Below are 12,207 nucleotides of genomic sequence, written 5' to 3' on the forward strand. Positions count from 1 at the left end.
TATGGAGATTGAATTATTAGCCCATTAACATGTACTAATTTTGTGGGCTGGTTTCTTGATTGACAGTCTTATAGCCTCTGGTGCTTCAGGAGTTAAATGGAAAGGGAGTTGGTGGACGTGACTTGGACAGTGGGAAATGCTCAATTAGCTCTTTGCCCATTTCACAGTTTTGTTGAGGGCTAATTCAGGTACAACAATAACATCAAGAATATTTAGATGAGTTTTTTTTTTTTTTTGTCGGTCATGGGGCTTGAACTCTGGGCCTGGGCGCTGTCCCTCAGCTCTTCAGCTGAAGGCGAGCGCTCTACCACTTGAGCTACAGCGCCACTTCTGGTTTTCTGGTGGTTTATTGGAGATAGGAGTCTCATGGTCTCTCCTGCCCGGGCTGGCTTTGAACCGCGATCCTCAGATCTCAGCCTCCTGAGTAGCTAGGATTACAGGCGTGAGCCACCAGCGCCCGGCTTATTTAGATGAGTTTTAAAAAATCATTCTGGCTGTAAATGTGTGTGTGTGTGTGGGGGGGGGGGGGGTGTCTGCGCTTGCGCGCTGGTCCTAGGGCTTGAACTCAGGGCCAAAGCATTGTCCGTGAGCATTTTTGCTCAAGGCAGGCACTCTACTACTTAAGCCACAGCTCCATTTCCGGAGCTGTGGTTAACTGGAGATAAGAGTCTCACAGATGGGGGAGGGAGAATTGGTGGGGGGGAGGCTGGGAAGGGATGTGAAAGGTAAACAAAGGAGGAGGCTGCAATGCTTGATAAGAAATGTACTCACTATCTTGTCCATGTAATTGTAACCCCTCTGTACAGTATGTTCACAAAAAATAAAAATAAATTAAAAAAAAAAAAAAAAAAAAAAAAAAAAAGAAAACAACAAAAAACATGTGGTATCTGACCTCAATTTTTACATAATCTCAGTAAATAGACCTCACTGTTAATCGCCCTGCATGTATAAGCTACATGTAAATGATTTTACTAAACAGGCTATGTTGTTTTCAGATGTCATTTTGACTTGTTGCCTTTTGTGTTAGATAGCTGAACACAAAACAAAATATGCTGTATTAAATATCATGGAGAAATACATTTTGGCGGAGGTGGAGATAGGCTCAGACTAGGGCTCTTACTTAGGTTGCTGTTTGTGTGTGACAATCCACCATATAAACCACACCTTCAGTCTGGCCTTTTTGGTTTTTTCTGGATTTACTTTGTTTAGGAAATGGTGTCTTGCAAAACTTTCTGCCTGGACGGGCTTCACATTGTAACTCTTCTGGTCCCAGAGTTCTGAGTTAATAAGATCATGGCATGAGCCACGATCACCCAGCGGAACAAACCATCCATACTCTAAATGTCCTTTAGAATCACTTATTAAATTCTATTTTATCATTTATCTTTTGGCAGTGTTAGGGATTGAACCCAGGACCTTTGGCAAACATTCACTACTGCGCCACATCTCCAGCCCTTAACCCTTCATATAGGAGAAATCTTCTACAGCATACTCCCTCCCCGTCTCTCCTTCTCTCTCTCTCTTTCTCTCTTCCTTTCTTTTTTTTCTTCCTTTCTCTCTCTCTTATGCCAGCATTTTTTTTTACACTTAAGGCTGGCACTCTACCACTAGCACCACAGCTCCATTTTTGGCTTTTTGATGGTTAACTGGAGATAAGAGTTTCATAAAACTTTCCTGTCTGGGCTGGCTTCAAACCCTGAGCCTCAGATCTCAGCGTGTTGAGTAGTTAGGACTACAAGTGTGAGCCACTGGTAGGTATTTGGTACAATATTACATTTCATTGTTCATTTCTCCCAACAGAACTCTGAGAGGAAAGATGCCTACCACCATCACAGTTATTAGGACTTTGCTCTCTTTAAACCTGAATGATGAACAGTAAAATTAGAATGTGCTTTAAAATAAGCACAAAATTTAGCCAGGGTTAGTGGCTGGTGTCTGTAATCCTAGCTATTTAGGAGGCTGAGATCTGAGGATTGTGGTTCAAAGCCAGCATGAGCTGGCTGGAGATGAGACTCATCTCTTATCTCCAATTTGTCACCAAAGAGCTGAAAGTGGAGCTGTGGCACAAGTGGTAGAGTGTTAGCTTTGAGCAAAAACTGTCAGGGATAGTGCCCCGGCCCTGAGTTCAAGCTCCAGGATTTTGAGAGTGGGGGAAGGAGGGAAGAAGAGGAGAAGGAGGAGTAAGAAGAAGAGAAGGAGAATTTTAATATGAGATTGAAGTTTTTTTTCAGACCCTCATTATCTGATGGGACTTTTGATGCTGATCCCTCTTGAAACCTTGAAATGTTGCCATTTTGACTGAAGCACTGAGTTTTACGGAAAATTAATTTTAAGTTATTTAATTTTTAAACAGTTATATGTGGCTATTATATTGTACAGTGCAAATTTAGATAGAAAAATAGCTATCTCATCTCATCCAAAAAGATTTTTGGAAGGTGAATGTCCTAACTCAAAGTTACTGTCAAAACACATTAAATACTTCACATGAAAGAATTGTATGAAGTGAATTCACAAATTAGAAGATAAGGAAATTCGAAAACTACCTTTGTGTTAGGAATATGTACAAGTGAATTGGGGGCAGGAGGATTAGAGTGAAAAACAAAACCCATGTAGGTACAGCTGCTGCTTTCTAGAATTTTCCCACAAAACTAAATTAACTTCAAAACAGTTTACAAGCCTAAGAGTACATATTGAATTTCTCAGAATCAGGGGAACCAACAAGAAACTCTCCTAAATACCGAGCTCATGGCTCTGTTTAAAAATTCCGACGAATAAGCAAATAAAGATCAAATCTGCCAATGCCTGCATCCTATTTGCAACCCTTCAAAATTGGCCTTTCACCTTGACCCTCACACACGTTTAACTCCAACACACCTAAACCCCTAAGCCCAGTACACAGGGCTCATAACCTTAACACACAGGAAGCATTCACTCTGGCACAATCGTGCTTATTTGCTCCCTCCGCGGGTGCTCTACCACTTGAGCCAGCCTTGCTTTTGGCCGGTTATTTTAAAAAGTGGGTTTTCCTGCTCCACACTTGATCCTCTGGACCTCGGGTCTCCGGACCAGCGAGGATTACAGGTGTGAGTCGCCCGCTCCCGAGCGCGCGCGCGCGCCCTCGCAGGAGCCCCGCGGCGCGCAGGGTCACCCTGGAGCGGGTCCCCGGCCCCGGCTGCCCGCGCGGCGGCCCTCACCTTTCTCGCTCACGCTCTCGCTCTCCAGCTCCACGTCCTCGCAGCTCGTGTACTCGGGCGTGGACACACCCTCCTCCTCCGAGCTGCTCACCGACATCTGCCGCTTCTTGCCACCCCTGCGGGACCGGTGCGGCTTGGGCGGCGAGGGGCGCACGGACTCGGACTGGTCGGAGCTCAGCGAGTCGTTCCGCAGCATGGTCTCCACCTTCTCCCGCTTGGCTTTGCGGATGAGCACGGCCGAGCCGGGGTCCAGGCGGCTCTGCTTCCTGAGGGGCTCCGGGGCGGGGGGCTCGGGGGCGTCCGCGGGGCCCGGCCCGAGCCGGGGCGCCCGGGGCTCCGCGGTCCTCTCGGGCGCGCGGGCGCGCGGCGAGTCTGGGCCCGGGGCGCGCGGGCCGGCCTGGCTCTCGGGCGCCGCGGGCCCGGCCTCGGTGTGCGGGAGCGCCACGTCGCTGTGGCGCCGCTCGTGCCGGGCGCGGGACACCCGCGCGTGCATGCGCATCTGCTGCTCCTCGGGCGGAGGCTTCACCGGGTACCGCGCCAGGTTCGGGTCGCTGCGGTACCTGGTCTGGTACTCTTCCTCCTTCCGCTGCTTCTCCGCCGCCGCCGCCGCCGGGCCCGCCTCTCGCTCGTCCCGCACGTCGGGGTAGTCCTGGGATCGCCCCTTCTCCAGCCTGCGGCTTTCCCGCCTTTCTTTCCGCTCCCGGTCTTCCGCAGCCCCTTCTCCGGGCTGCGCGGCCGTCTTCGGCCCGCGCTTCCGATCGGCCTTCGGGGCCGCTTTGCCATTCTGGTCCGACGCCCCCGGGGCCTTCTTCCTGCGACCAGCAAGGAACCACAGGGAGAGCGGTTTGTCAATTGAAAAGGTCACCTGCCCACCCCACGTTTAAATCACTGCAGACAATGAGTTGCAATGTGAGGGCTAATTAAAAACTGCGATGGTCAAGGGGCTGCTGGCTCAGCGTGGAAAGCTACGCGAGAAGCTGAGATCTGGAGGTGAAGGTTTGAAGCCAGCCTGTGCAGAAAAGTCGGTGAGAATCTTACTTCCGGTTAACCACCAAAAAGCAGGAAATGGAACAGTGGCTTAAGTTGGGAAGCACCAACCTTTAGCCAAAAAAAAAAAAAAGCCAAGAGAGAATGTGAGGTCCTGAGTTCAAGCCCCAATGCAGGCAATGAATGAATGAATGAATGAATAAGAGGCAAAAGGCCACATACCTTGTATAACCAGTTAGCTATTTTGAAATATGTTCCTACTTTGTATTAAGGACTTAAAATGTTGTTTACACGTTTAACTATTAGATCAATAAAATTATTAAGAAATCAATCAAGTAGATGGATTGTTAATGCCTCTTTCTGTTTGTAATTCAAGAACAAAATATATGTAAAGTAATATAGACAACAGTAATGATCAAAGGTAACCTGTATCCGCTAAAACCAGATATATACTTCATATGAATATTGATTATATATGTATATATTTTCTATATGTAGAAACAATATATTGTCTGCATATACACAATATTGTCTATAAATACAATATATAATTGGCAATTTTTACTTTTAACTTTTAGGGAAATTATATACAAGTGTACACTTCAGGAATCAAATGTAATAGTATTTCATTAATAGTGGAATAAATTCTTACTTGATTATGTGTACCCAAACATGTTTTCAGTTTTCTAGGAGACATTAGCTAACCATAGCTTCTGATTTAACTTCCTTGGATAAAGTTAATAGAAATATTTTACTTTCGTTTCACTGCTGAATATCAAACCCAGAGCTTCTTGTATTCTAGACAAGTGCTCTACCACTGAGCCACACTCAAAGCTTCCAAATTCTGCCATTTTTGAAGATGTTATTCATCCTTCTTCCTTCACTCCCAATCATTTGAGAATAGGGTCTGAAAGAAGAAAACTTGTATTTCTCCTTTCTCCCTAAGCTGTTGAAGACACAGGTCAAGAAAAAAATAAGGAAATGGATCCGAAGTCTTTGAATGGTATAAACGTGTCATGCCGTGGAACCTTTTCATCTCTGCTCTACACTGCAATGCACCTGATTGGGGGAAGTTTCATCAATTTTTCCAGAAGTTTTGGCCAAGCATTGTGGACTTACATGTTCTACTATACTGTTGAAATGGGGGCAAGCATAGGCTTGTGTTGGGAGTGCTGACGTCCTAAGAGATGGCTTTTGAGAGGTAATATTATAATTGTATGTTCCCAAAGAGAATGTCATGAATAAAAGTTGAGAAAACAACACAGACAACACTGAGTGAGGGTAATTTCTGTTGTGAGCTAGCGAGATACAGTTGCTAAGATACAGTGTTGGATGGATGGGAAGAGAGGCAGATAACAATAGTAGTAGAGACAAAGGATATATTAATGGGCCAGGAAAACAAAACAAAAGCATAGTCAGTATTGCATGAAACATTTAGATCTTCCTGATCTTTGAAATGAAAGAGATGTGGATCTAAAGGGGAACTTGAAATGAAGGTTTTACTCTGCAAGTGGTTTAACAGGATGAGACATTGAGCATTAATAAATACAGCTCTAATAAAACTGTGGTGGCTGTCACAAAGACCAAGGGTCACTATATGAACATTGTATATTGTTGCACACAAACATTATTGTAGCTGAGAAAGGCACTATTGCTCTTACAGAGGTTTATGTTGGATCAAACAACTTACTTCTCTTGAAATGCTTGATAAATAATACTTGCTTACCTTGCAAAGTTCATGATAGTGTTAAAGAAAAACACCATCTCTGAAGATGTTTTATGAAAGGGAGTAGTATTACACAAATGGAAGCTGTTCATCAGTCTCTATGTTTCTTTATAGCACTAATTATGCTTTTTTTCATCTCCTGTTAATTGTTTGGTTTCCACTAGTTCCTGATAAATGTACAAACTCTGATCAGGAAATCATCAGAAGCCAAGTGCCAGTGGATCATACCTATAAACCTAGCTGCTTAAGAGACTAAGATCTTAGAATCACAGTTCAAAGCCAGCCCAGGCAGAAAAGTCCATGTCTCATCTCCAATTACAAAACAAAAGCAGAAAGTAGAGGTATGGCTCAAGTGGTAGAGTACCGGCTTTGAGAAAATAAGCCACGTTAGAGCAAGAGGCCCTAAGCTCAGGGGAAAAAAAGTTAAAGCCAGGTACGGTTGGCTGACACCTATAATTCTATCTTCTCAGGAGGCTAAGATCTGATGGTCAGGGTTCTAAGCCATGTCAGACAGGAAAAGTCCATGAGACTCTTATCTCTACCATCCAAAAACTGAAAGAGTAGCTATGGCTCAATTGGTAAAGTGCTAACAAATAGTCTATCATCTTTTCATTTCTGCACTAGCAGCCTGTCTTTTCCTGTTCTAATACACCTAATTCTATTTACATCATCAATAGATATCCTTGCTTCTATCAATAATCAAATTCCATCTAAAAATCAAACAAGTCTCAGTCCTTGAAATTCATGTTATTTTCCACCGTATGTCAAAACTAAATTATTTTCTCTTCAGCAACTTGACAGTTCCAGAAACTTTTATCTATTTAAGATCTTATATGTTGACACTGCACCTTTACTTTTCATTTCAATGTGTGTGTGCTGGTACTGGGGCTTGAACTCAGGGCCTTTTGCTCTCACTTGACTTTTTTTTCATTGAGCCGCACTGCCACCTCCAGCTTTTTGCTGATTAATTGGAGCTAAAAGTCTTATGGGCTTTTCTGACCAGGCTGAAAAATGTGATCCTCAGGTCTCAGCCTCCTGAGTAGGGAGGATTACAGGTATGAGCCACTGGTGCACAGCCTGGGGTTTTTGGTTTTGTTCTGTTTTCCAAATATTAGTTTATCACCAAAGCTACTCATCCAGAGTAAGGAATTTGTGGTGCCCTTTTTATCTTCTCTCCAAAAGCATAGGTCCTTTCTTCATGGAATCCCCTCTTTTTACTATTTTTCTCCCTACAAATCCTAGATATTTTACAAAGCTTAATTCATAAGTAGCTTCATCTCTTTCCTTGTAGTTTTGATAAGTCAACATCCTTGTTATATATCCTGGTTATATATCCTGATAGCTATATTTTCTAGAAGATGTTATGGGCTCTCTCCCTAAATGTCTGGGAGAAAAAGGAGTCCTGATCTGCATGCTCTCTGCATTCTGGCGCAGAGTTAATTCATAGTAAACACGTGATGACTTCTGGCCATGGCTATGGAAAAACCTAGCATGTGCCAACCTGGAAACATATGTTCTCTTTTAATATTTGACACAACTGTTTAAGTGGATTATTACTGTCTGTTGTGGCCTAGCCAAGACTGCAACCCTGACCTCTTTCATTTTCAGGTCCTCAATCTTATTGTGTGAGCTTTGTTTAAAAAGGTCACCCAAACCCTTCCTTGGAGCCCCATTTTCTACCCAATGGGATAAAAAAAAATAAGAGTTATACAGACAAGCCAAGTACCAGGGCTCAATCCTGTGATCCTGGCTGCTTGGGAGGCAGAAGTTGAGTGATCATAGTTCAAAGCCAGTTCTGGCAAAAAGAATTTTGCAAGACTCCAAGTCAACCAAATAGCACTTGTGGATTATCCTCGGGAAGCACAAGTAGAAGATCCCATTGCAGGCTAGCCTGGGAATAAAATGAGGCCCTAGCTTAAAAATAGTCAATGATGATTTCTTTGTTGCTTTTATGTCCATCCCCCAAGGTATAACCTCTGTTTTCACTGTATTTGATGTTGGTATAATTTGTGGAGGGGAAGAGAAAAAACAAGTTGTTTTAATAGGGATACAGGTGTACCATTGCAACAATGAGATGTATAAGACATTATGTCGAAAAACGAACTTTACAACTTTGGTGGGGAGCAGGGGAGATGGGAGGGCAAGGATGGTAAGGGGAAACAAAGGAAGAGGCAACAATGCTTGATAAGAAATGTACTCATTGCCTTGCTCATGTAATTGTAACCCCTCTGTACAGTATTTTCACAATAAAAAACTTATTAATTAAAAAAATAAAAGTAAACAAAAAATATCAATGCAAGAGGGAGCTAGAGGTAAGACTCAAGTGACAAAGCCTACTAAATGCCAGGCTCTAAATTCAATCCCTAGTACAGACAGAAAAGAAAAAGAAGTTACACAGACAGAAACAGTCAAACTTAATCCAGATCGCAACAATGATTTTTCCCACACTTCAAGCCACAGGATCATAGGGGTTATGCCATCCTTGTTAATGCTATTCCCTAACAGATACAGTGACAAACCTAGCCTTGAATGTATTTTTCAGCAAATGAATTAAATGATTGTAATAAACTACCTAACTACATTATCCCTTGTTTAAATCATAGTGGCTTTCCAATATGCCTAGGATAAAATTTATGACATTTAACACCATGAACTCAAGTACCACTCACCCATTCTTCCTTTACTTCTTGTACTCCAACCAATGGGCATTCTTGTGTGTGTGTGTGTGTGTGTGTGTGTGTGTGTGTGTGTCTGTCTGTCTGTCTGTCTGTGAATGTGTGTGTGTGTCTGTGTGTGTGTCTGTGTGTGTGTGTGTGTCTGTGTACCAGAACTGGAGCTTGAACTCAGGGCCCAAGTGTTGTCTCCTAGCTTTTTGCATTCAAGGCTGGCAGTCTACCATTTGAGCCACACTTCCACTTCTGGCTTTTTGGTAGTTAATTGGAGATAAGCATCTCACAGGCCCTCCTACTGGGATGGGCTTCAAACTCTGATCCTCAGATCTCAGCCTCCTCAGTAGCTGAGATTGCAGGCATGAGCCACCGGTGCCCAGCCAATGATTCTTCTTTAGGAAAATCTCACACCAAAGTTGACCACATGTCTGTGCTGATACCTGTGGTTTCATCTTGCCCTTCTCCTGGTCAAGTTAATTACTTTTCAGAGCTCATCATAGAAGAAATGCCCACAAAGAAGGCTTTCTCCTTTGTTTGCCAAAGGTCAAGTTCCCTCATCCTATCTGCTCATAGAACACTCATTTAGAGTAGGAATCATCTGAAGGGCACAATGGTGTTCATGATTGGAAATTAGTCGTTTAATCATGTGACAACATGTTTTACAACTGTTCAGGATGTAACAAAAAGGCCTTCCACCAAGGTCTCCTATGGAAGGATACTTTTTGAAGAGAGAAGAAACACCTTAGCCTGGCTGTTGTCTTCTGTGTGGCACTGAGAATTCTCAGCTCCACTTTCTCTTCCCACTAGAAGTGTAATTCTGGGAAACAGGTTTTTCTCCCCCAAGCCCGAATTGGACTGCTGCTTTCAACACTGATGAATTATTACCTCTCTCTTGGAGGTTCACTTCTAGATCTAGATGAAGCCTGCTTCTGTTCGGGCCCCAACGCTTGCTGTGAAGAATCTGCCCCTTTGCTTCTGTCTGGGGGTGCACTGGGGGGCACAGTGTCCTGGGACGAGGCCGCTGCCGTGCTCAAGGGTGTCTGGGACCTCGACCGCTCTTGGAGTCGTGCCTTCTTTTCTCTGGGAACCTCAGATCCAGCACCTGTGGCCGTGTCACTCAGGGTTCCGTCCTGACTTGGATGCTGAGGGCCGCTTCCAAAGAACCACGCACCAGATTTGGTTAAGATTTCTTGTTGCTTTCGACATAAATTGCATACCCACATAACCTATTTGAAGAAAAGAGAACAAGGTAATTTTTCTACGCTCATTTGGGCATAGAAAGAAACGTTTTCCTGTAAATATTAATGCTTACAAACTCCTTTTGGAAATGGTTGTCATGTAGGTTAGTGCATGCCTGGCCTGGTCTGGAACTCATCTTGAAAGCAAGATGTCTCTGGACATCATGAGCCATTTTTCTCACCAATTTTCTCACCATTTTTAATCATTCTGAGACTCCCTTTACCTTATACCTGCCGTTTTTGCATAATGGACTCTGAAGTTTCACTTAGAGCTCCTAAGTAGTAAAACTCTTAAGTGAGGTAGACAATTGATTAGAAAACTAATATAAAGAGCCTTAGGATTAGTATTTATGTGAACCAACTTCAGCATCTCAATGGACTTAAAAGATGTCTGTCTTCTTAGAAACCATTCATTATTAAAGCCAATCGTGAAAGTAATTCATATGGACCATATAAAGAGAGGCACAAAAGAGAAAGCCATGCAGTGTATTCTCTCTAGCTTCTTAGCAATAAACTAACCTCAAGCTTCTTTTTTAATGCTATAAGAAGTAATAATCCATGTAGAAAACTATAAAAGTAATAGGTCTGAGGCTGAATTTTATTCACACGTGAACATTCCAATGTAATACTGCACTAGTAGAGCTACTGGAAAATTGTAGCATCATTATCCTCTCTAGTCTTGATGATGTTTACAATGAGTACAAGACAGAGGGCAATAATCCTCATAAAAATAATGACAACCAGAGCAAAGAGAAGCAGTTTCCAAGCCATCATTGAGGCATGCTTTCAACTCTGATCATAAATATGAAGATAAATCCATTGCGTGGGCATATATCAAAATAGTTTATATTATATAACTTCAATTTAAAATGTTAGTCAAATCAAATGTTGCACCTTGTAGATACCATCACCCTGATTTCATAAGTCTCTCAGAAACCTCAAGAGAATGAGGGATGACATTTAAAGGAACAGTATTCCAGGACTGGGATTTCATGATTAGTGACATAGATCTCCTCTGCATAGAATCTAGGATTGAGGCTGTAGATGTTTTTTTCCATGATTCTTTTGTTGCTTTTTTAGCTAATAGGAAAGTCCAAAAACACTTTGAAAGTCATAAGTTGATTTGAAATCATATGGTTCAAGAAGATTGATATGAAAATTTTACATGAACTAGACATTAAACTTGAATTTCTCAAAGTCACAACAAGAAAATTTTAACTAAACATCCAAAAAAGGTACTTTTTACCTTAAAGAATGTATAAAATAAATAAATAAAATTTGTAACTATTGCAGTTTCCAAAATGAGAGTAAGCCAAATAAACAGGTCAGACAAATGATAGTCTTCGTTCAATGTCTAAGTAATTTCTATATATTTACACAAATTTATTTATAGTCTCATATATTGCATGATTTAAAAGCAATCACTAGATTTGGGTCAGTTTCCCATTTTTAAGATATACAGAAATGCTACAAGATCCATAGAAGGAAACAAAAACTAAATTTTCAATTAAAGTTAACATTTATAATTCATTTTATTTAATTTTCAATGTTTTCAGAAGGCTAAACTTATTGAATAAGTAAAATAAAAATAGTCATTTTACATAATGGTTTTAAATTGCTTTTCATCTAAGTCTGAGTGCTTCACTAGTTTATATTACTTTTGAAAGTTTTAGCAAAAATTTATTTTATTATAACAGCTTCAAAGAGGGAGCAAGAAAGACAAGATTGCAGATAAGTGTACTCTATTTTAAACATTCATTTTGAAAAAAACTATTAAATTCCAAATTTTCCAAATCATATTTCACAGTTTATTATAATTTAAAATCTTTATCTTACAACTAAGGGGTGAAACTACCCTCCAACAGGAAAATAACATTAACTATAAACATGCTGGTACTTAGATTTTATTAAATTACTACCTCTCCATTTCTGTTTTAAATTATAAGAATTATTCATATCAGGAATAACAGTTAAAAAGGAAAGTACTCAGCTGAGTGACACAGAGTTTCACACCTGAAATCCTAGCTACTTAGGAGGCTGAAATCTGAGGATCTTGATTCAAAGCCAGCTCAGGCAGAAAAGTCCTTGACACTCTGGTAGCAATAGTCTTGAGCAAAAACCCAGTGCCCACCCTGAGTTCAAGCCCCAGGACTGGCGTACACACACACACACACACACACACACACACACACACACACACACACACAGAGTACTTACATGAGTTATAAAGTACAAGGATATATATAAGATTACAATAGAATATTGTCATAACTTTTGATACATATCTTATCAAATATGCTGGCTATCTACAACAGTATCCCCAGTACTAGGAAGGTTATACATGTTTATGATTTTCTTTTAGCTTGGTATTAAGTATTAGATTTTCTTGGGCC

General features: G+C 41.6%; 1 protein-coding gene across 6 annotated transcripts in view; it reads right to left on the bottom strand.

Moving 5' to 3' along the window:
• Window positions 1-12,207, bottom strand: part of Rims1 (regulating synaptic membrane exocytosis 1) — a 504,676-nt gene that overhangs the window by 227,584 nt on the left and 264,885 nt on the right. For all 6 annotated transcript variants that reach the window (XM_042687077.1, XM_042687082.1, XM_042687081.1 and 3 more), the window contains 2 exons: window positions 9,462-9,802; window positions 3,195-4,006 (listed from right to left, as the gene is read on the bottom strand). In XM_042687077.1, coding sequence (XP_042543011.1) covers window positions 3,195-4,006; window positions 9,462-9,802 — 1,153 coding nt within the window. The remainder of the gene's footprint in view (window positions 1-3,194; window positions 4,007-9,461; window positions 9,803-12,207) is intronic.

The sequence above is a fragment of the Dipodomys spectabilis genome, unplaced genomic scaffold (assembly GCF_019054845.1).
Source record: "Dipodomys spectabilis isolate Male_0828 unplaced genomic scaffold, ASM1905484v1 ptg000102l, whole genome shotgun sequence".
Taxonomy (NCBI): Eukaryota; Metazoa; Chordata; class Mammalia; order Rodentia; family Heteromyidae; genus Dipodomys; species Dipodomys spectabilis.